The sequence below is a fragment of the Nerophis lumbriciformis genome, linkage group LG15 (genome assembly GCF_033978685.3).
Source record: "Nerophis lumbriciformis linkage group LG15, RoL_Nlum_v2.1, whole genome shotgun sequence".
NCBI classification, from domain to species: Eukaryota; Metazoa; Chordata; class Actinopteri; order Syngnathiformes; family Syngnathidae; genus Nerophis; species Nerophis lumbriciformis.
In genome coordinates this window covers 34,305,300-34,330,955 of record NC_084562.2, presented here as the reverse complement: position 1 = coordinate 34,330,955, position 25,656 = coordinate 34,305,300, and the positions used below count along the sequence as shown (strand labels likewise).

Below are 25,656 nucleotides of genomic sequence, written 5' to 3'. Positions count from 1 at the left end.
AAAACCTTAATGGAGGTGTTTGGTTGTTTTTAAAGAGATTCATAGGCAGAATAGAGTGGCACCTATAGGCTCCATTGTAAACTGACTTTTATTTATTATTTATAATGATTTTTCTTTTTTTTTTTTAAATACATCCGTCGTCATGTCTTTCATAATGATTGTGAACGATAGGAAAATGCCCTAAAATACAAGTAGCATATTTTTTTTACTTTCATTGCACACACACACACACACACACACATACATACATACATACATAGACATAGACATAGACATACACATACACATTCCCATACACACACACACACACACACACACACACAATGAGGTAACAGGAGAGGAGGAGAGGAGAGCACAATGGAAGGGTAGGCACACTTAAAAACAATGTCTTAACATCTTCAATCGTTTTCAATCTCTGTTTTGTTAACTCAAGACAAAACCTTCACTCCTTTGTTCTTTCTTTGCCATGGTGGTAATTGTTGATGCGGACATCATGTAGATCCACCATTTAAACGCCAACTTTCGCAATGATTTCCTTCTCAAATTTGACAGTAGTTCTCACCCTATTTGTAAAATTACTGGCACTCAAAACTTTCTTTGGTCTCATGGCTTGTTATCAAGCAATCACACTCTTTGTCGCATAAAATGTACGCACAATTACTCGGCAGTGACTAGCTTTTTTGTGTTGGTGCAGTGGATTGATACAACACCAGGACGGGACCATCAAGCCAGGTTATATTAAAATATTTGGTGATAGGCATGTGATTCAAGATGGCTGAATAAACAAGTGATGATGTTAACACACAAAGGTAACAGTTTATCACGTGCAACATTGGACACAAACTGAATGAATGCAATTTAACTAATGCTACATTTTGGCAAAACATCCATCTTTACCAAAAAAGTGTTACTTAAGGAATCTGTTATCTGAGGTGCCACTGTACAGTTAGTTAAAACACCAGCAATCAAAGAACTTTACTACTCACATGGTCCCTGACGTCGTCGGAACAATTGGGATGTCCTCTGCCTCAGTGGGGATGGACCACGGAATCTGAAACTGGGGAGCTAGCTCCCGCATTACAAGATTCCTAAAGACATAAATAAATAATATAAATAGTCAAGTCAACAAGGAATTAATATTTTAGGTATACAATTAAAAAAATCATTATTCAAGTTTTTACCCCAAGATCTTCGCACAGTCATCGTAGTATTTCATAGAGTTCTTCACAAAACTGAAACCGTTGACGTCGCACACAAAGGAGTGTCCATTTGCTCGGAGGAGGTCAAAGCCACAAACAGTTTGCTGCAGTAACATGAATGGGCACAGATCATCAGTTTTAAAAGAAAAATATACAATGACAAAAATACTTCAGTGGAACCCATTTACAGTAAGTCGACATCCCTACAATTGGCTGGCTTACGTCGACATAATCAGTTGTCGACATAATCGAAAATAGCCATCACTTGCACATTAACTCTCGAGTTCAGCCATAGACATGAGGAGAATTAACTATCAAATCAAATCAAATCAACTTTATTTATAGAGCACATTTAAAATTTACCACAGGGGTAGCCAAAGTGCTGTACAATGAGCAGGTTAAAAGATAAAACGAGTACCGAGCAAACACAACACAACACAAACAGAACACGATAAAAAATAAATAATTAAAATAGAATTAATAAAAACATAAAAACATAAAAACAGGATCACAGCAGGTGTATTATGGGGCGCCATTGCAGGATGGATATCACTCAGTGTTAAAAGCCATGGAATAAAAGTATGTTTTTAAGAGAGATTTAAAAACAGGAAGAGAGGAGGCTTGTCTAACACTCAGGGGTAGGTCGTTCCAGAGCTTGGGAGCAGCAACGGCGAAAGCTCTGTCACCTCTAAGCTTCAGCCTTGTGTCAGGGACCGTCAACAGCAGCTGATCGGCTGATCTTAAGGATCGGGTGGGGCAGTAAGGCTGAAGGAGGTCGGAGAGATAGGTTGGCGCGAGGTTGTTTAGACATTTAAAAACAAATAAAAGGAGTTTAAAATGTATTCGGTAACGCACAGGGAGCCAGTGAAGGGACGCTAAAATAGGGGTGATGTGCTCACGTCTGCGGGTCTGTGTTAGCAGACGAGCAGCAGAGTTCTGCACGAGCTGCAGGCGGGCGAGGGAGGCCTGGCTAATGCCAACATACAGGGCATTACAATAATCAAGACGAGTCGAGATAAAAGCGTGGATTAATTTCTCAAGATCATGTCTTGATAGAAGCGGTTTCACTTTCGCTATTTGGCGTAATTGATAAAAGCTTTTTTGAACGACGCTGCTGATTTGTTTTTCGAATTTAAAATCTGAGTCAAACTTTACCCCCAGGTTTGTGACAGAGTCGCTGAGATACGGGGTCAGAGTGCCGAGGTCAACGTTGGGGGAGGGAGAGCGACTTGGACCGAACAACATAACTTCTGTTTTATCTTCATTTAGGCTCAGGAAGTTAGCTGAAAGCCAGACTTTGATGTCGTGCAGGCAGTCAATAAGACGTTGAACCGTGTTATTTTGTGCCATGGGAAAATAAATCTGGCAATCATCGGCATAAAAATGAAATGCAATACTGTACTTCCTAAAAATAGAACCAAGGGGGAGAAGGTAAAGCGCAAATAAAATTGGGGCAAGGATTGAGCCCTGGGGGACCCCATGTGGTAAAGGAGCTGTGGACGACATAAAACTGTCTACTTTTACACAGAAACTCCTGTCGGTTAGGTACGACCGGAACCAGTTGAGGGCGGCGCCCTTAATGCCCACACAGTTCTCAAGACGAGTGATTAAGGTGGCGTGGTCGACGGTGTCGAACGCAGCAGACAGATCTAAAAGCACCAGGACAACATATTTACCAGAATCAGTATAAACTATAATGGAGTTTTACAACCTACGACAGTTTACGAACATCGTTTCTCTCCATTCCTGCAAAATTAAACATGTTGTGCAAAGCGGTTAAAAAACAACTGAGAACTCTACTGCATAAGAAGAAAGAAACTTAGTCCTATGCCAAAGCTTTGTAAGTACACGGTGGACAAGGACTTAACAGGATGGTTGACTTGAACCGGTTGTTCCACTAAATACCAAAAGGTATTGCTTACCTTGAATGCTAAACAGACTTTTCGGGCCACCAGTTTCTCCATAGCTGACAGCATGACAGGGTAACGAACCTCCTTGCCCTCGCTGTCCCGCTCTACCTTCCCGTCCAATGCAGGAGATTTTCTGGCTTCAGCATGAGCATAGTCAGGCCCCACAGTATACACCTGAAAGTATAAGAAGCACAAATGTAAGAATTATCGCTTAAAAAAAGTTATGAGATAAAATCATCACCAACTATATTTTAACACCTGTAAAGTAATTTTGCAATGGTGAAATTTAATTCTGTATGGTATATTTTAGTGATCAAATGATATCTTTACAACTATAGTTGTCTCTTTTTGTTTGAATAATTTATCCATACCATTTTTTCCTACTGTACTGTAGAAGAAAATCTCATGGTTTAGCAACATGGTACAATATGTCCCCAAGAACACCTCCCACATTTCCGCAGTATGGATTTAAGATTGAATACCTTTTCTTACATATGCCTTGTTCCCCTCTCTAAAAATAACGTACCTTGACATCAGTGCCATCTGTTGGCATGAACTCTTCATAGATGTAAGAACCAGTCTTCCTCACACTGCTCTCTGGTGAGTACACACTGCTTCTGCTCCCAATCTATACCAATTAAAGAACAGCTGTCAAACCTTGTGATCATTTATAAATAGGAATTTTACATTTGCTGATGCTATGCTGCTATGCTACCTTTGGCAGTCCTCTCTGCCACTAAAATGGAAATACATACTTAGGTACACTTGCCAGACATGTATTGTCATGATTACACTAAACAAAAATATAAACACTTTTGTTTTTTGTCCCATTTTTTTTTATGAGTTGAACTTAAAGATCTAAAACTTTTACTGTATACACAAAAGACCTATTCCTCTCAAACATTGTTCACAAATCTGTGTTAGTGAGCACTTCTTCTTTGCCAACATAATCCATCCCACCTCACAGGTGTGGCATATCTGGATGCTGATTAAACAGCATTATTATTGTGCCTTAGGCTGCCCACAGTAAAAGGCCACACTAAAATGTGCAGGTTTATCACACAGCACAATTCCACATGTTTTGAGGGAACGTGCAGTTGGCATGCTGACTGCAGGAATGTCCATCAGAGCTGTTGCTCATAAATTTAATGTTCATTTCTCTACTATAAACCGTCTTCAAAGGCGTTTCAAAGAATTTGGCAGTACATCCAACTGGCCTCACAACCACAGACCTTGTGTAACTACACAAGCCCAGAACCTCCACAGCCAGCAGGTGCATCTCCATGATTGTCTGAGACCACCCGGACAGCTGCTGCAACAATTGGTTTGCATAACCAAATAGTTCTGCACAAAGTGTGAGAAACCGTCTCAGGGAAGCTCATCTGCATGCGCGTCGTCCTCATCGAGGTCTCGACCTGACTGCAGTTCGTCGTTGTAACCAACTTGAGTGGGAAAATGCTCACATTCAATGATATCTGGCACGTTGGAGAGGTGTTTTCTTCATGGATGAATCCCGGTTTTCACTGTTCAGGGCAGATGGCAGACAGCGTGTGTGGCATCGTGTGGGAGAGTGGGTTACTGATGTCAACGTTGTGAATCAAGTGGCCCATGGTGAGGGTGGGCTTATGGTATGCTACATATGGTAAAAGTGCATTTTATTGATGGCCTTTTTACTGCACGGAGATAGAGTGACGAGATCCTGAGGCCCATTGTTGTGCCAGTCCCCCGAGACCCTCACATGTTGCAGCATGACAATGCACAGCCCCATGTTGCAAGGATCTGTACACCAATTCCTGAAAGCTGAAAACATCCCAGTTCTTGCTCTGCCAGCATACTCAACAAACATGTCACCCATTGAGCATATTGGGGATGTTGTGGATTGGTGTATATGACAGTATGTTCCAGTTCTTGCCAATATGCAGCAACTTCGCACAGCCATTGAAGAAAAGTGCACCAACATTCCACAGGCCACAATCGGCAACCTGAACAACTCTATGTGAAGGAGATGTGTTGCACTGCATGAGGCAAATGGTGGTCACACCAGATACTGACTGCTTTTCTGACTCCTTCCGACCCTCAATAAAGCAAAAATGCACATTTTAGGCTTTTTATTGTGTGCAGCCTACGGCACACCTGTGTAATAATCATGCTGCTTAATCAGCATCTTGATATGCCACACCTGTGAGGTGGGATGGATTATCTTGGCAAAGAAGTGCTCACTAACACAGATTTAGACAGATTTGTGAACAGTATTTTAGAGGAATAGGTATTTTGTGTATACAGTATAGTAAAAGTTTTAGATATTTGAGTTCAACTCATGAAAAATGGGCGCAAAAACAAAAGTGTGGCGTTTATATTTTGTTTAGTATATGTGACCAAGATTAATATGGTTAACTATATTATTCAAATTTGCTGAAAATGTTCACTAATCACACTTGTATCATTTGATCATGTTTTACTTGAAAAACATATAAAAACAATATGCAGGCTTTTGGAAAATGTTTTTGCGTTATCATTAAAACAAGAAAAACAATACACAGCAGTTTTTTTTAAATGCTTGTCTGTGTCACTGTAGTGTAGAGGAAGTCAACGACTAGCAATATCAATTGCTTTGACTGCAGAATCATTTTTAAAAATCTCCTTGAATCTTGTAAAGACAATTTTGCGCACAAAACCCCACACACCATTATTTAATAATACAAATAATACTCAGGCGGACATGAGAAATCATGGGGTATGATTATAAATCTAATTTTGCGTGTTATTTGCGGCAACTTTTTTGTAAACAATTAAAAAAAACAAAAAAAACATTGAGCATGAAATCATGATTAATTTGAAATCATGGTAATTTGATAGCCTAAGCAGAGAAGATGCCTGCTGCTAAAGAAGCTGCCCCACAGCCAACTGCAAAGAAAGGCCAAGGACTGCAAAACGCTTTTCAGAGACGACCCGAGGGGTAAAACTGTGATTTCATCTTGGACATTATGGCACTTGATGACAAGCCCTTAACCACCTTTCAAGATACTGGCTTTTGTCAGGACAAATCTACATGTAAAGTTTGTCTAATTCATATTTGAGTCTTCCTTACCTCAGATGTGCACAAACTATACTTATAACTACATTAAAAATTGCTGTAAATAAGTTATCAGTTATTGGTCTTGAGAAGCAGGACGTGATCTGTATCAGTATGGTCTTGAAAAAAAATATTGTGCATCCTTACTATTTTGTCACACAAATATAATCGATATAGTATACCCGTAATTAGCCTTCTGTCATGTTCAGCTGGCTGGTGATTTAGTTTATTTTTCTCTTCCTTGATCTTCTTCCTGTTTTGTGCAGTTTGGGTAATGAATTTCCACAGACTGAGTGGGGTTCTCGAGCATGAGCCAATTCAAGAAGCGGCACAAACCCATGGTTTTCATACAGTATGTAAAGGACCTAAAAATAATTGGGTAGAGTTCTCAAAAATTCTGATACATTAATACCACCACTTTTTTCAGTATTGTCAGTACTGAATACTATAAAACAACTTTTCCACAGTCAGTTCTTGGTATGTGAGCAGTCAGTGCCAATGAATAATGCCTGTGTTCTTAAAACAAAAATTAGCCAGTGTTTACCATTAATTTGTTATTCACGGCAGCTTGCCACAAATGTGGACATGGCATTTTCCGTTCCCCCTTCGCTCATTTACCACTTGTAAGGGAACATATTTAATTATTATCACCTATTTTTCTTCTTTGGTGAATGTCAGGAGTACAGTGCAAGCAATGACTAGTTGTCAGCCGCTTGTGTCAAATCGCATATTTTTGAGAAAACTGTTAAAAATGAAAGTCTACACTTGAATCACATATTGTTTCAGCTCAGATCAATTAGTAGTGTATGTTGTAATTAAGGCAAACTCATAAGGACTGTCTAAATATTTTAGGACTTAACTGTACAAATACAGTGAATGTCCAGGACTGACGGTGTCAGGAAAAACCCTGTCAGAACCTATAACAAGTCTACAAGTAGTTTGATAATAGGTTTTCATGAATTTAATATATTTGATGCGAGTCTCATACTGGTGTTGGTGTGAGAGGAGAGAGACTAGACCTTTCTGAAGAGACGCTGGCTGCCACCACCGGCAGAAGTAGGGTAGTAGATGTAGACGTTGTGGTCCTCAGCACAGACCGGCTTCTCAACGAAAGGTTTCTGAAATATTTCTCCATTCACCTCCACGTGGTCTTCTCCTTCCACCAAGTTACACTCTGAAAATTATAACAGCAAATCACTCAGCAGGCATTTTATTATGCTATAAATAAAAGGGCATCAGATAACAGCGCAGATGTATTTACAGATTGAAACATCTTCGCTGTCATCCCTTTGCAATTGCTTCACATTTGATAGTGCACTGTATGTTTTGCTAAGTTTAAATAGCACTCATGTTACCTTTGGATGGCAAAGTGATAAGTGTAATTTTTCCTAAAAGTAAAGTACAGTCAAACCTGTTTTAGCAACCACAAAAGTTTCTCCCGCAAAGAAAAGCAGTGTTATAAACATGGCAACCTGCGTATATACACACCTGTCTATATTGGCCACTTTTGCGGTTTCCTTTGAGTAATGGCTATGGACAGGTTTGAAAATTCCTATATGCCAATACTTTCATACCTAACATGACAGTGTTAGTTTATCACTCACCATCTGGATTATCCGGGTCGCGATTTAGGACAGCATAGCGTGGAAGATCTATTCCTTCTTCCTGCAGGATACGATATACTTCTCTCCTGACAGAAAATAGATAACATCTTTTTTTTTCTGTTTGTTTGTTCTTTAAAGGAAACTTGCATTCACAATCATCAGTTTTAGTAAACATTATGTGCACACAACATATCCTCCTGAAAACCAGCATCCTCTGCAGTGTGTTCATTTAAATTTTGTAACTGACAAAAAAAAAAGGACCAAAAACAAATGTCCACTGAAGAGGACGCCAGTTCTAAAGGGGATATACACTACAATGGTAATGAATTAAAAGGTGTACCTGTCCTGTATGTAGTACTGCATGTTCAGGTCATTGATAAGCAGAGGGTTTCTTAGTTTGGCATAGCTCACTGCTTTATCCAGTGGAAATCCTAGTAAAAAAACAAACAAATGTATGCATCGCAACGGAAAATACGATAGATCTAGTGCTGGTCAGGGGTGTCACCACCTCCAAAGTTACGATACTCCCGTATACTAAAGTAATGTCCGATCATTACCTTATAAAATTCGAAGTTCTGACTCATTGTCAACAAACTAATAATAATAACTACTATAGCAGCCGCAACATTAATGCTGCCACAACGATGACTCTTGCTGGCCTACTGCCTTCGGTAATGGCACCATTCCCAAACTATGTCGGCTCTATTGATAACCTCACTAACAACTTTAACGACGCCCTGCGCGACACCATTGATAGTATAGCACCGCTAAAGCTTAAAAGAGCCCCTAAAAGGCGCACCCCATGGTTTACAGAAGAAACTAGAGCCCATAAATTATCATGTAGAAAGCTGGAACGCAAATGGCGCGCTACTAAACTTGAGGTTTTCCATCAAGCATGGAGTGATAGTTTAACAACTTATAAACACATGCTTACCCTAGCTAAAGCTAAATATTACTCAAATCTCATCCACCTCAACAAAAATGATCCGAAATTTTTGTTTAGTACAGTAGCATCGCTAACCCAACAAGGGACTCCTCCCAGTAGCTCCACCCACTCAGCAGATGATTTTATGAATTTCTTTAATAAGAAAATTGAACTCATTAGAAAGGAGATTAAAGACAATGCATCGCAGCTACAACTGGGTTCTATTAACACAGATACGACTGTATCTACGAAGGATACCGCCCTCCAAAATAGTTTCTCTCTCTTTGATGAAATAACATTAGAGGAATTGTTAAGATGTGTCAATGGGACAAAACAAACAACATGTTTACTTGACCCATTTCCTGGGAAACTTATTAAGGAGCTTTTTGTATTATTAGGTCCATCAGTGCTAAATATTATAAACTTATCACTCTCCTCTGGCACTGTTCCACTAGCATTCAAAAAAGCGGTTATTCATCCTTTGCTCAAAAGACCTAACCTCGATCCTGACCTCATGGTAAACTACCGGCCGGTGTCCCACCTTCCGTTTATCTCGAAAATCCTCGGAAAAATTGTCGCACAGCAGCTAAATGAACACTTGGTGTCTAACAATCTCTGTGAACCTTTTCAATCCGGTTTCAGGGCAAATCACTCTACGGAGACAGCCCTCGCAAAAATGACTAATGATCTACTGCTAACGATGGATTCTGATGCGTCATCTATGTTGCTGCTTCTTGATCTTAGCGCTGCTTTCGATACCGTCGATCATAATATTTTATTAGAGCGTATCAAAACACGTATTGGTATGTCAGACTTAGCCTTGTCGTGGTTTAACTCCTATCTTACTGACAGGATGCAATGCGTCTCCCATAACAATGTGACCTCGGACTATGTTAAGGTAACGTGCGGAGTCCCCCAAGGTTCGGTTCTTGGCCCTGCACTCTTTAGTATTTACATGCTGCCGCTAGGCGACATCATACGCAAATACGGTGTTAGCTTTCATTGCTATGCTGATGACACCCAACTCTACATGCCCCTAAAGCTGACCAACACGCCGGATTGTAGTCAGCTGGAGGCGTGTCTTAATGAAATTAAACAATGGATGTCCGCTAACTTCTTGCAACTCAACACTAAGAAAACGGAAATGCTGATTATCGGTCCTGCTAAACACCGACATTTATTTGATAATACCACCTTAACATTTGACAACCAAACAATTACACAAAGCGACTCAGTAAAGAATCTGGGTATTATCTTCCACCCAACTCTCTCCTTTGAGTCACACATTAAGAGTGTTACTAAAACGGCCTTCTTTCATCTCCGTAATATCGCTAAAATTCGTTCCATTTTGTCCACTAGCGACGCTGAGATCATTATTCATGCGTTCGTTACGTCTCGTCTCGATTACTGTAACGTATTATTTTCGGGTCTCCCTATGTCTAGCATTAAAAGATTACAGTTGGTACAAAATACGGCTGCTAGACTTTTGACAAGAACAAGAAAGTTTGATCATATTACGCCTATACTGGCTCACCTGCACTGGCTTCCTGTGCACTTAAGATGTGACTTTAAGGTTTTACTACTTACGTATAAAATACTACACGGTCTAGCTCCAGCCTATCTTGCCGATTGTATTGTACCATATGTCCCGGCAAGAAATCTGCGTTCAAAGAACTCCGGCTTATTAGTGATTCCCAGAGCCCAAAAAAAGTCTGCGGGCTGTAGAGCGTTTTCTATTCGGGCTCCAGTACTATGGAATGCCCTCCCGGTAACAATTAGAGATGCTACCTCAGTAGAAACATTTAAGTCCCATCTCAAAACTCATTTGTATACTCTAGCCTTTGAATAGCCCCCCTTTTTTTAGACCAGTTGATCTGCCGTTTCTTTTCTTTTCTCCTCTGCTCCCCCCTATCCCTTGTGGAAGGGGAGACACACAGATCCGGTGGCCATGGATGGGGTGCTGGCTGTCCGGGGTCGGGACCCGGGGTGGACCGCTCGCCTGTATATTGGTTGGGAACATCTCTGCGCTGCTGACCCGTCTCCGCTTGGGATGGTTTCCTGCTGACCCCACTGTGGACTGGACTCTTACTGTTATGCTGGATCCACTATGGACTGGACTCTCACAATATTATGTTAGACCCACTCGACATCCATTGCATTCGGTCTCCCTAGAGGGGGGGGGTTACCCACATATGCGGTCCTCTCCAAGGTTTCTCATAGTCATTCACATCGACGTCCCACTGGGGTGAGTTTTTCCTTGCCCTTATGTGGGCTATACCGAGGATGTCGTTGTGGCTTCTGCAGCCCTTTGAGACACTTGTGATTTAGGGCTATATAAATAAACATTGATTGATTGATTGATTGATTGATTGATGTTAATTTAAAAATGGAGCCTTATGACAAGATATTTTAAAATTAGGGAAGAAAAAGTACAGGTATGTTTAAACCTAGTACTGTACTAATTTCTAGTGTTGAAGACACACGCGCAAATAGGTTTCATCATCAGTCAAGCAACCTTATTTTAATGAAGTGCCCATGTGCAATTGTAACTGGTGAAAACATACCTTTGGAGTGGAACGAGATGAGACAGTCACACAGCGGCCAATTTTCCACAGGCTCATTGAGGATGACGTCCTCTGGAAAGATGACTACAGTGATGTACTCAAACCTGCATAGCCTCTCCAGGATCTGGGTCATTGGTTTGGACTTTGACTTCTTCATCATGCAGCAGATCCCCACCACAATCTGTTGCTCTGGTGGCTAAAGGGGTTAAGAAAAAGGAGAGACACAGAAAGAAGACTTTTAATAATGAGTTTTTTTTTGTTTTTTTTACTTCAGATCCATTATCTGGTCTATCTGGATAACCACTAGATAATCACTTATGTGCCCCTGGCCCACCATACATGTTAGGGGCGTCCGAAGTGCAGCTTGGTTTTTATTGGTTCTCTGCATACCAAATAAAAAATATATTGATTACTAGACAGATCTGTTGAATCTGTTTATGTTGATGCCACTCAGAGTGGCTGACACACGTCGACATGAGCGGTTGTAGACACCCCGTAAGTGATACAAAACTAACCATCGCTTGCACATTTACTTTGTCTTAGGCCAGAGACAAAAGGAGAATAGGTTGCTTAGATTTTACTGACGTCCCGTCCGGCTCACGTCCCGCCAATTAAATATACGTGGTGGTCAAGCCAGCTCTGTTCTCAAAGGGTACTAGGCGCCAATTAGCCTTTCTCAAAGAAAATATACCCTATGCTTGTGCCGTTTTCGGCTGTACTAATCGTTGAAATCGCGAAAAGGATAAACGTTTCTTCAGAGTTCCTTGAGAGGTAATCAAAAAGGGCGGAAGAGTGCAAGAGTATACGAAACAACAACGAAAAGCAGCTCACACTCCTGGTCAAGGGAACGGAGTCGAAGAATGCATGTGTTTGCAGTGATCACTTTGTTAAAGATTTGTTTAATACACTTTTAATGTTTATTATTTCCCATTTAAGTATTATCTTGACATTATTTGTTTTTCTTAAAAACATGTTTGCTACAATTGTTCCGAAAAGCACCAACTAGGCGAGTCTAAGTAAAAGAAAGCAAATGTGAGCAAAACCTAAGAGTTTTACCAAAGGCAACAATCATAAATGAAGCTTTCAGCACACACACACACAATGTTGACATCTTTACTTGTAAACTGTGTGTGCATCAGCAACAAACATGGCAGTAAAAACAAAGTTAAATCATGAAATGCAACCTTACTCGAGCAAAAACGATTCCTATTTAATCGAAAGAGTCTTGATACCAATTTCCTTGACACAGCCACACACAAAGAGTTTGTTGACCTCCATGCTTCTCCAAGTTCCCATTTGTTTTCTCGAGTAGAATGGCGTCCGGAGCACAATAGTTTGATATGTCTGGGAAGGCGACCAACGTATGATCCTTGATGTCCCTCGACAAATCTTTTTTTTTGATAAAGTATAGGATCTATTCCATTGAATAGTTTGATTTTTTGCTCTTATCTGCTTTTAAGCCTCTTTTGTACTCGGATTTGTGCTTGCTGTATAACAGCCATCTTGGCTAGGTTTTCACTTCCGGGAAGAAGTCCCGTGGGGGAATACAAGCAATAAGTGAGTTTTTTTTAATCTTTGGATCCATGTTTTCCTCCTATACTTTTCTGTTTAACTATATTCATACCCTTAACTAACGGAGTTGCTGTGGTAATGTTGTTGTATGTCTTGACTACAGTGATAATAAAACCTTTGTACATGAGCAAATATATTAGGGCTGTCAAGTGAGTAATTTTTTAAAATCAAATTAATCACATTCTAGATCTGTGATTAATTACATTTGTTTTATTTGATTGCATAACTAAAATTTGCTTAAAAAGGGAACTGCACTTTTTTGGAATTTTGCCTATTGTTAACAATCATTATGAAAGATGCATTATAAATATTAATCAATCAATCAAAGTTGATTTAAATAGCCCTTAATCACAAGTGTCTCAAAGGGCTGCAAAAGCCACAATGACATCCTCTGCTCAGATCCCACAAAATAAACATGAATAAAAGTCTGCTTACAGCAGAGCCAATGGGAGCTTCACTATTCCGCCCATTAAAGTTGATAAATAACCATTCAAAAAGCGCCAACAATGCTCAATTTACATTTCGCGACTTGAATATTAACCACGTATTAGTGATATTGTTAATTTAAGCACGAACGTAGACAAACTATTCATAGCGCCAAGGTGATCACTTCTGTATGTGCCTATGATTACATCATCAAGTGGTCTGCTGTTTCCTCGCTTACCTGCTCCCTGTAAGTTTATTGAATCATGCCTATCACTTGAAAAGTAGATGGCAGAGGACGTAAGCCGATAAGATGAGACACTTTGACAGCCATTTAGGACCTGGAACTGGCAAGAACGACATGAAAAGCGCTTGTTCCCCATGCCCCTTTGCGAGGATTGTGATACATTTTTCATATACATGTGAATTTATGAACATCCTAGCAGTCGGCATCCTTTCAGGGTTTTTCCTGCGTTCAAAATTGCGTGGCGGCCACCTCCAGCTAATTTTGTTCCACCCCCGCCAGAATGATTGATATCGCTCAACACAGCCTAAAGCTCCGGCTGTGTTGATTGAGCGATTGATTGAGTGATTGATGTCCCTCTGCGGCAGCTACGCATTTTAATTGCAGTTGCAGCGTTGCGCCACTATAGAGGCGGTATATCGACAGCAGTGCACCGGAAAGACCTGAAGCAACTACCGAAGAAGAAACAGATCGAATCGTGTTTTTTCCCGTTACTTGGTGCATAATGTTGACCGCCATAACAAGTGGATTTCTGCCATACGGAGCATGATACGGAAGGATCACTGGACTCCTCCAGAACCTTCCTGACTGTGCTGTGAACATTTTGTCTCTGGTAAGTGAACACAGCTAGTAGTGTTAGCTTTGTTTCCAACCTTCCATCCATCCATCCATCTTCTTCCGCTTATCCGAGGTCGGGTCGCGGGGGCAGCAGCCTAAGCAGGGAAGCCCAGACTTCCCTCTCCCCAGCCACTTCGTCCAGCTCCTCCCGGGGGATCCCGAGGCGTTCCCAGGCCAGCCGGGAGACATAGTCTTCCCAACGTGTCCTGGGTCTTCCTCGTGGCCTCCTACCGGTCGGACGTGCCCTAAACAACTCCCTAGGGAGGCGCTCGGGTGGCATCCTGACTAGATGCCCGAACCACCTCATCTGGCTCCTCTCGATGTGGAGGAGCAGCGGCTTTACTTTGAGCTCTCCCCGGATGACAGAGCTTCTCACCCTATCTCTAAGGGAGAGCCCCGCCACCCGGCGGAGGAAACTCATTTCGGCCGCTTGTACCCGTGATCTTGTCCTTTCGGTCATAACCCAAAGCTCATGACCATAGGTGAGGATGGGAACGTAGATCGACCGGTAAATTGAGAGCTTTGCCTTCCGGCTCAGCTCCTTCTTCACCACAACGGATCGATACAGCGTCCGCATTGCTGAAGACGCCGCACCGACCCGCCTGTCGATCTCACGATCCACTCTTCCCTCACTCGTGAACAAGACTCCGAGGTACTTGAACTCCTCCACTTGGGGCAAGATCTCCTCCCCAACCCGGAGATGGCACTCCACCCTTTTCCGGGCGAGAACCATGGACTCGGACTTGGAGGTGCTGATTCTCATCCCAGTCGCTTCACACTCAGCTGCGAACCGATCCAGTGAGAGCTGAAGATCCTGGCTAGATGAAGCCATCAGGACCACATCATCTGCAAAAAGAGACCTAATCCTGCAGCCACCAAACCGAATCCCCTCAACGCCTTGACTGCGCCTAGAAATTCTGTCCATAAAAGTTATGAACAGAATCGGTGACAAAGGGCAGCCTTGGCGGAGTCCAACCCTCACCGGAAATGTGTCCGACTTACTGCCGGCAATGCGAACCAAGCTCTGACACTGATCATACAGGGAGCGGACCGCCACAATCAGACAGTCCGAAACCCCATATTCTCTGAGCACTCCCCACAGGACACGGTCGAATGCCTTCTCCAAGTCCACAAAGCACATGTAGACTGGTTGGGCAAACTCCCATGCACCCTCAAGGACCCTGCCGAGAGTATAGAGCTGGTCCACAGTTCCACGACCAGGACGAAAACCACACTGTTCCTCCTGAATCCGAGGTTCGACTATCCGGCGTAGCCTCCTCTCCAGTACACCTGAATAGTCCAACCTTTTCTGTATAATTATAATACATCGATTGATTGAAGAATTTATTAGAAGTTTGCATAGGATCAGGTAGACTTTCATGACAGTACAGATTGACTGATACAAGGTCAACTAAAAGGAGTTACACCAAGAAAGCATTACAACTTAAAGCATGTCGTGTTTATTTTTTTAAAAGTTTCCTCCGTGTCAGAGTAACGTTTGTTTTTCAGCATTGCAGATATGGCAGGAAAAATCAGCCACTACTTTAAAAAGCGATTTCGCGAGGAGGAAAGTCAAGAATCCAGTTGAAATAGAGCAGAGAAATTAACGTAACAGGTAGTTAACATGTGGACATTTTTGTCCACAGAGCGCTTGAAGGCTGCTTCAAAATCATCTATGAGCGCCTCAAGCAAAAGTGGCCCCACCACACAAGCTATGAGCCCATAATTCTCTTATGCAAGCGCTTAGGCCACAGGTGTCAAACTCAAGGCTTGGGATCTGGCTCGCAACATCATTGTATCTGGACCGCAAACACCTGTGTCAATAAAGCACTTCATATTTTCTCACTAAATGTAATGGATTTTTTTTTATTTTGACAGAAAAATATATGTACTGCTTGAAATTGCATGCCTTTTAAACTTTAATAGTATCCATTATTGCAACAAATATTACAGTATATTATCATACTTTCCAAACATTTTTTGTCTAAATAAAAATAAATACTTAAGTATCTGCTTGACTTATGATTTTAAAGCAAACTACCCATCAAATTAATAAAAATTACAATACATTTGATGGTGTTCTTTACAGCATATTACCGTATTTTCCGCACTATAAGGCGCACCGGATTATTAGCCGCACCTTCTATGAATTACATATTTCATAATTTTGTCCACCAATAAGCCGCCCCGGACTAAAAGCCGCGCCTACGCTGCGCTAAAGTGAATGTCAAAAAAACGCTGCGCTAAAGTGAATGTCAAAAAAACAGTCAGATAGTTCAGTCAAACTTTAATAATATATTGAAAACCAGCGTTCTAACAACTCTGTCCCAAAATGTACAAATGTGCAATCACAAACATAGTAAAATTCAAAATGGTGTAGAGCAATAGCAACATACCGGTAATGTTGCTCGAACGTTAATGTCACAACACACAAAATAAACATAGCGCTCACCTTCTGAAGTTATTCTTCATTCGTAAATCCTTCGAATTCTTCGTCTTCGGTGTCCGAATTGAAAAGTTGCGCTAGCGTGGGATCCAAAATGGCCGGTTCCGTCTCGTAGAAGTCATCGGGAGTCAGTGTCGCTGTTGTTCTGTGAATCCTGCCTTCCGGAAAGCTCGGACCACAGTTGTGACCGAAATATCTGCCCAAGCATTTACGATCCACTGGCAGATGTTGGCGTATGTCGTCCGAGGCTGTCTGCCCGTCTTAGTGAAGGTGTGTTCGCCTTCGGAGCTGTGTGAAAAAAGCCACCCGGCCTCTCCGCGTAAACTTCCCTTAACCACTCGCTCATCTTTTCTTCATCCATCCATCCCTTCGAGTTAGCTTTTATGATGACGCCGGCTGGAAAGGTCTCTTTTGGCAAGGTCTTCCTTTTGAATATCACCATGAGTGGAAGTTAGCATGGCAAGCTAGAACCACAGTGAAGGATGACTTCTCATTCCCTGTGGTGCGAATATTCACCGTACGTGCTCCCGTTCCACAGTGCGGTTCAGTTGCTGTGAAATACGGTAGTAATCCGTGTGCGGATGGAGAGATTGCGTCTTTTTATGACCCGGATCGTTTAGTAGGAGCCATTTTGTGGTCTTTACAGATGTAAACAGGAAATGAAACGTACGGTGATATCCGCGCGTTTTTTCTTCTTCTTCCGGGGGCAGGTGAAGCGCTTCCTGTTCTATGGGGGCGGGTGAAGCGCTTCCTGTTCTATGGGGGCGGGTGCTTTCCTTGGCGGTTGCTTGCGTAGAAGAAGAAGCGCTTCCTGTTCTACCGGGAAAAAAGATGGCGGCTGTTTACCGAAGTTGCGAGACCGAAACTTTATGAAAATGAATCGTAATAAAGCGCACCGGGTTATTAGGCGCACTGTCAGCTTTTGAGAAAAATTGTGGTTTTTAGGTGCGCCTTATAGTGCGGAAAATACGGGGTACTGTAGGTTGAAAAAAAAATAAAAAAATTTGCATTAAAATTCTGGCGCATGGTCAGGATTGTATCACTTCTGCCTCAATTTGAGCCAGCAAAAACTATTATTATTATAATATTATTATAATTATAATTATTATATTATATATGGCTCTCAAAATCTGCAATAATAATCAGTGATGAAGAAAAAAAAGGAAACGTTGTGATGCGTTTTTAAAATGGATGTGCCGCGTATGCTTAAAATTGTAACGACTTGGTCGCATAGTGATGCGGGTGTGGTTCTCCCAAGGATGCAGACGGCTTCGGACACAGCTTGCAGGTAGGAAAAATGATTTATTTTAAATATAAATAATATGATGAATAAACAAAAGGGCTAGCGTGGGAGCTAGCAAACCAAAAGAGCCTAGCGTGAGAACTAGTAGCTAAGAAACAGTAAATAATCGTCGTCATCAGTTGTGTGAGAACAAACTAGGAAGCCAGACTGAGTGAGGCCAGTGCAAAGACTAAATAGCCCTCTGATTAGCGCCCGGGCAACAGGTGCGCGTCCCGAACACTAACCAGAGGCAGGTGCGTACAATCTGCCGTCATGGCAACAGAAACAAACTAAACTCAAGGTGCTGAAAACACGTGACACAAACATAAACAAACTCTGATCCGGGCAACGGATCGTAACAAAAATGATCAAAATAAATATTAAATGTCACCATAATTGTGCCCGTTACTACGTTACATATATACTTACATAGTGTATATAAAACCTTAATGGAGGTGTTTGGATGTTTTTAGGAGCCTTATAGGCAGAATTAAACAGCTCCCATGGGCTCCATTGTAAGCGGATTTTTGATCGAATGTATTTATTATTTAGAATGTATTAAAAAACAAACAAACACATCCGTCGTCATGCCTTTCATAATGATTTTGAACAATAGGCAACATTTAAAAAAAGTGCAGTTTCCCTTTAAGAAAATACCCTTATATTAGGATACAAACGCAATTTTGTAGTAAGAATGTCACAAGGGAACTTTTCGAAATATTTTACTGAACTGCAAGTCATTGATTCGCTCAAAACTTGGTGACAGTGAGTATAATAGTCATTAAGTGCATTTTTTTTGTATTAAATATAAATATTTCCTGCTTAACCTTTTCCTCCTTGTTTACCTGTATCTCACCTTTTTTGTAAGGGGCGCCGGAAGTTGCCAGACCCGTCAGCGATCCTGTTCTGTCTCCCTGTAATGTTTGTCTGCTCTTGAATGGGATTGTGCTGAAAATGTTTATTTCCCCTCAGGGATTAATAAAGTATTTCTGATTCTGATTCTGATTAACTTAACAGAATAATAGGAGTCCGTCCTGCTTAACTTAAAGCAGATTAAATTCAGTGAGCAGCTTTATGATAGACCACGTCTCCAACTTTCATCACTGTGAAAAACTACTAAAGTGGGATAAATGACACGCCACTAAAGTTTTAACCTGCCCCATACTTCTCTTCTCCTACCAAAGGGTGCAAACTGTTCGTGTAATATCCTCATTGAACAACGACTGCATTACAAACTCATACGCGTTTCATGCTCGACGTAGAAGCTAGCTTATCTCTTTCTGTAGTTAGATATAACGGCTAATACCGTAGCACGCCGATGTGTTAATACGCTAGAAAAAAAGAGTTCCTTGGTGTTCGCTCTTACAATAACAATGACGCTACAGCTTGGTTATTATACAGGTTACGGACCGTAAATTAAGTATTGACAGTTTTTGAATGCAATTTTAAAGATATTTAGAGGTAGAATGGATTGCTCCCATTAGCTGCATTGCTAGTAAGAACTAAGAATGAGACGATTTCTATATGTTAGAAAGCGGAAAAAAACAAAAACCTTTTGTGATCTTGTCTCTCATAATGATTGTTAACATAAAAAAAAACATCTAACCTAACTTGTTTTCTCTAGTTGGAAGTGGAATTCTTGTAGGCTGGAATGTGAACATGTCTACTGATACAGATGACAAACCAAAAAATATTAGTCTTCAATAGATTATAAATAAATAATGGATAATAATCATATAATACATATGTATTAGGAGTGTGGGAATAAAATCGATTCGAATTCTAATCGCGATTCTCACGTTGTGCGATTCAGAATCGATTCTCATTTTTAAAAAATCGATTTTTTAATTTTATTTTAATCTTTTCATAATTTTTTTTTTTAATTAATCAATCCAACAAAACAATACACAGCAATACTGTAACAATTCAATCCAATTCCAAAACCAAACCCGACCCAGCAACACTGCAATAAACAGAGCAATTGAGAGGAGACACAAACACAAACACGGCACAGAACAAACCAAAAGTAGTAAAACAAAAATGAATATTATCAACAACAGTATCAATATTAGTAACAATTTCAACGTAGCAGTGATTAAAAATCCCTCATTGACATTATCATTAGACATTTATAAAAAATAAAAAAAAATAACACTAGTATCACAGTGGCTTACACTTGCATCGCATTTCATAAGCTTGACAACAATATTTTCACAGATAAAATAAGTCATATTTTTGGTTCATTTAATAGTTAAAACAAATTTACATTATCGCAATCAGTTGATAAAACAATGTCCTTTACAATTATAAAAGCTTTTTTACAAAAATCTACTACTCTGCTTCCATGTCAGCAGACTGGGGTAGATCCTGCTGAAATCCTATGTATTGAATGAATAGAGAATCGTTTTGAATCGGGAAAAAAATCGTTTTTGAATCGAGAATCGTGTTGAACTGAAAAAAAAAAATCGATTTTGAATCGAATCGTGACCCCAACAATCGATATTGAATCGAATCGTGGGACACCCAAAGATTCACATCCCTATTATATGGTAGTGCTGGGCGATATGGCCTTTTTTTAATATCGCAATATTTTAAGGCCATATCGCGATACACGATATATATCTCGATATTTTGCCTTAGCCTTGAATGAACACTTGATGTATATAATCACAGCAATATGATGATTCTATGTGTCTACATTAAAACATTCTTCTTCATACTGCAATGATATATGCTACTTTAAAACTTTCATGCAGAGAAGTAAATCACAACTAAAAAAAAATCACTATTTTTTTCATACGGTGTTGAACTGGAAATGTTTGCCTCGGCATTTTGATGGTGTGGGCGAGTGGCACCGAACAGAGATGTTGACATGCGGAGTAAGCACTGTTCATTCTCTAGCACAGGGGTGGGCAATTAATTTTTACCGGGGGCCGCATGAGCAACCTGCGCACTGCTGGAGGGCCACACCGACAATATTTCAATTAAATTTTGCTCAAATTATTTTTGATATACAGTGAGACAAATAATAATAATAGTAATAATAATAATAATAATAATTTCATTTAACCTAACTTAACTTTATACAAAAGCAGATTGCTTTTGATGGTTTAATTTTAACACTTTCTTACACAACACTTCCTGATGTATAATACAATGCAAAAATGTCAATTTCTGTCACTTTATCCTGCATCCTCTTTGTTGTGAACGTAGCACGCCTATAAGGTGATTGGCAACACTCCTTCTTCGCCAATCACCTTACAGGTGTGCTACGTTCACAACAATGGGAATTCTGAATATCACTCATTCAAGAACACATCAACTTCAGCAGGTCGTTACACTATATTCTTTAAACACAGCAACCTGTGTACCACAAATTAAGCACACGGCTTTACCTTTAATTTCTGTAAAGAAATACTTGGCAGTCCATGTCTTGTTGAAAACACGCCATTCGTCATCAACTTTTCTCTTTTTAGCGTCTCGGGGATAACCGGGCATCACTTGTCGCTGTGCACCTTCACTCACAGGTTACACACGGACATACGCCCATAAATAACACTTTTCAAAATAAAAGCAGCACAGTTGTATTGCACGCACGACATAGATGTTTTTCTAATTAGGGCCCGCAATGGGACATAAGGACCTATTGTTATTCTAAGGTTTTATTATTAGGGCCCGCAATGGCCCATTGCAAAAGGACTCCCGAAGGGTTAGTTATTCTTTATTTTTCTTCCGCCGCCTCTTCGAGCACTAATTTGACCCACTTAACATGCTTCAAAACTCACCATATTTGACCCACGCATCAGGACCTGCGAAAATTGTCTTTTAATAAAAAAAAAAAACTGCAAAAATCAAATTTGCGCTCTAGCGCCCCCTAGGAAAAAAAAACTAGACTGCCTGTAACTCCCACTAGGAAGGCCGGAGAGACATGAAACAAAATCCTCTATGTAGGTCTGACTCAGACCTAACTTTCATAATAGTATATTCTCGGGCTAAAATCAACAGGAAGTTGGCAATTCCCCCTTCAAGACAAAAAAGTACTAAAAACAGTCACTTTTGCCTCTTTGAGCTGCAATTTGACCCCCTTAACATGCTTCAAAACTCACCAAACTGAACACACACATCAGGACTGCCAAAAACTGTGATCTAATGAAAAAACGTAACCCCAAATTTAAAAATTGCGCTCTACAGCAATTTTTGAATAAAACTGATAAAAAACTGCTCCTCGGAAGAAAAAAATTACAAAACTGCCTGTAACTCCCACTGGGAAGGTCGGAGAGACATGAAACAAAAACCTCAATGTAGGTCTCACTTAGACCTACATTTCATAAATTGACTACCCCCAGACTTCTATGGAAATGCAAGAACCGAGACTCAGATTTCCCTCGCCCGGACGCGGGTCACCGGGGCCCCCCTCCGGAGCCAGGCCCGGAGTTGGGGCACGATGGCGAGCGCCTGGTGGCCGGGCCTGTCCCCATGGGGCCCGGCCGGGCACAGCCCGAAGAGGCAACGTGGGTCCCCCCTCCAATGGGCTCACCACCCATAGCAGGGGCCATAGAGGTCGGGTGCAATGTGAGCTGGGCGGTAGCCGAAGGCAGGGCACTTGGCGGTCCGATCCTCGGCTACAGAAGCTAGCTCTTGGGACGTGGAACGTCACCTCGCTGGGGGGGGAAGGAGCCTGAGCTAGTGCGCGAGGTAGAGAAGTTCCGGTTGGATATAGTCGGACTCACCTCGACGCACAGCAAGGGCTCTGGAACCAGTTCTCTCGAGAGGGGCTGGACTCTCTTCCACTCTGGCGTTGCCAGCAGTGAGAGGCGACGGGCTGGGGTGGCAATTCTTGTTGCCCCCCGGCTCAGAGCCTGCATGTTGGAGTTCAACCCGGTGGACGAGAGGGTAGCTTCCCTCCGCCTTCGGGTGGGGGGACGGGTCCTGACTGTTGTTTGCGCTTACGCGCCAAACAGCAGCTCAGAGTACCCACCCTTTTTGGATTCACTCGAGGGAGTACTTGAGAGTGCTCCCCCGGGTGATTCCCTCGTTCTACTGGGGGACTTCAACGCTCATATTGGCAACGACAGTGAAACCTGGAGAGGCGTGATTGGGAAGAATGGCCGCCCGGATCTGAACCCAAGTGGTGTTTTGTTATTGGACTTTTGTGCCCGTCACGGATTGTCCATAACGAACACCATGTTCAAGCATAAGGGTGTCCATATGTGCACTTGGCACCAGGACACCCTAGGCCGCAGTTCTTTGATCGACTTTGTAGTTGTGTCATCGGATTTGCGGCCTCATGTTTTGGACACTCGGGTGAAGAGAGGGGCGGAGCTTTCTACCGATCACCACCTGGTGGTGAGTTGGCTGCGATGGTGGGGGAGGATGCCGGACAGACCTGGCAGGCCCAAACGCATTGTGAGGGTTTGCTGGGAACGTCTGGCAGAGTCTCCTGTCAGAGAGAGTTTCAATTCCCACCTCCGGAAGAACTTCGAAACATGTCACGAGGGAGGTGCTGGACATTGAGTCCGAGTGGACCATGTTCCGCACCTCTATTGTCGAGGCGGCTGATTGGAGCTGTGGCCGCAAGGTAGTTGGTGCCTGTCGTGGCGGTAATCCTAGAACCCGTTGGTGGACACCGGCGGTGAGGGATGCCGTCAAGCTGAAGAAGGAGTCCTATCGGGTTCTTTTGGCTCATGGGACTCCTGAGGCAGCGGACAGGTACCGACAGGCCAAGCGGTGTGCGGCTTCAGCGGTCGCGGAGGCAAAAACTCGGACATGGGAGGAGTTCGGGGAAGCCATGGAAAACGACTTCCGGACGGCTTCACCATCCACCGCCTCAGGAAGGGGGAGCAGTGCACTACCAACACCGTGTATGGTGCGGATGGTGTTCTGCTGACCTCGACTGCGGAAGTTGTGGATCGGTGGAGGGAATACTTCGAAGACCTCCTCAATCCCACCAACACGTCTTCCTATGAGGAAGCAGTGCCTGAGGAATCTGTGGTGGGCTCTCCTATTTCTGGGGCTGAGGTTGCTGAGGTAGTTAAAAAGCTCCTCGGTGGCAAGGCCCCGGGGGTGGATGAGATCCGCCCGGAGTTCCTTAAGGCTCTGGATGCTGTAGGGCTGTCTTGGTTGACAAGACTCTGCAGCATCGCGTGGACATCGGGGGCAGTACCTCTGGATTGGCAGACCGGGGTGGTGGTTCCTCTCTTTAAAAAGGGGAACCGGAGGGTGTGTTCTAACTATCGTGGGATCACACTCCTCAGCCTTCCCGGTAAGGTCTATTCAGGTGTACTGGAGAGGAGGCTACGCCGGATAGTCGAACCTCGGATTCAGGAGGAACAGTGTGGTTTTCGTCCTGGTCGTGGAACTGTGGACCAGCTCTATACTCTCGGCAGGGTCCTTGAGGGTGCATGGGAGTTTGCCCAACCAGTCTACATGTGCTTTGTGGACTTGGAGAAGGCATTCGACCGTGTCCCTCGGGAAGTCCTGTGGGGAGTGCTCAGAGAGTATGGGGTTTCGGACTGTCTGATTGTGGCGGTCCGCTCCCTGTAAGATCAGTGTCAGAGCTTGGTTCGCATTGCCGGCAGTAAGTCGGACACGTTTCCGGTGAGGGTTGGACTCCGCCAAGGCTGCCCTTTGTCACCGATTCTGTTCATAACTTTTATGGACAGAATTTCTAGGCGCAGTCAAGGCGTTGAGGGGATCCGGTTTGGTGGCTGCAGGATTAGGTCTCTGCTTTTTGCAGATGATTTGGTCCTGATGGCTTCATCTGGCCAGGATCTTCAGCTCTCACTGGATCGGTTCGCAGCTGAGTGTGAAGCGACTGGGATGAGAATCAGCACCTCCAAGTCCGAGTCCATGGTTCTCGCCCGGAAAAGGGTGGAGTGCCATCTCCGGGTTGGGGAGGAGATCTTGCCCCAAGTGGAGGAGTTCAAGTACCTCGGAGTCTTGTTCACGAGTGAGGGAAGAGTGGATCGTGAGATCGACAGGCGGATCGGTGCGGCGTCTTCAGTAATGCGGACGCTGTATCGATCCGTTGTGGTGAAGAAGGAGCTGAGCCGGAAGGCAAAGCTCTCAATTTACCGGTCGATCTACGTTCCCATCCTCACCTATGGTCATGAGCTTTGGGTTATGACCGAAAGGACAAGATCACGGGTACAAGCGGCCGAAATGAGTTTCCTCCGCCGGGTGGCGGGGCTCTCCCTTAGAGATAGGGTGAGAAGCTCTGTCATCCGGGGGGAGCTCAAAGTAAAGCCGCTGCTCCTCCGCATCGAGAGGAGCCAGATGAGGTGGTTCGGGCATCTGGTCAGGATGCCACCCGATCGCCTCCCTAAGGAGGTGTTTAGGGCATGTCCGACCGGTAGGAGGCCACGAGGAAGACCCAGGACACGTTGGGAAGACTATGTCTCCCGGCTGGCCTGGGAACGCCTCGGGATCCCCCGGGAGGAGCTGGACGAAGTGGCTGGGGAGAGGGAAGTCTGGGCTTCCCTGCTTAGGCTGCTGTTTTTTTAAGATGGCTGCTTAAAAGCAGGAAGCACCAACGTGCCCACACAATGCAGACAAGGTAGGTACACTAGACAAAAGTCTTTCACACTTCAGACTACAAGTAGACAAAAGTATTGGGACACTTAGGACTAGCACCTGCCAAATACGCGGGCCCGAACAACGCTGCTTGCAGCTTTAATTTTATTTTGTAATTTGTGATTGCCGCTGTTCACATTCACTCACGAGCATACGTCCAGACAGAAGTAATACAAATAACGCTTTTCAAAACAAAAGCAGCACCGTTGTATTGCACACTCGAC

At 42.8% G+C, this 25,656-nt stretch overlaps 1 protein-coding gene across 14 annotated transcripts in view; it reads right to left on the bottom strand.

The window, feature by feature from the left end:
* ppip5k1a (diphosphoinositol pentakisphosphate kinase 1a) overlaps positions 1–25,656 on the bottom strand; it is a 155,466-nt gene that overhangs the window by 102,347 nt on the left and 27,463 nt on the right. For all 14 annotated transcript variants that reach the window (XM_061975115.1, XM_061975118.1, XM_061975122.1 and 11 more), the window contains exons 3-10: positions 11,276–11,471; positions 8,127–8,217; positions 7,787–7,872; positions 7,202–7,356; positions 3,636–3,737; positions 3,122–3,283; positions 1,182–1,303; positions 987–1,088 (exon numbers count right to left, since the gene is read on the bottom strand). In XM_061975115.1, the coding sequence (XP_061831099.1) occupies positions 987–1,088; positions 1,182–1,303; positions 3,122–3,283; positions 3,636–3,737; positions 7,202–7,356; positions 7,787–7,872; positions 8,127–8,217; positions 11,276–11,471 (1,016 nt within the window). The remainder of the gene's footprint in view (positions 1–986; positions 1,089–1,181; positions 1,304–3,121; positions 3,284–3,635; positions 3,738–7,201; positions 7,357–7,786; positions 7,873–8,126; positions 8,218–11,275; positions 11,472–25,656) is intronic.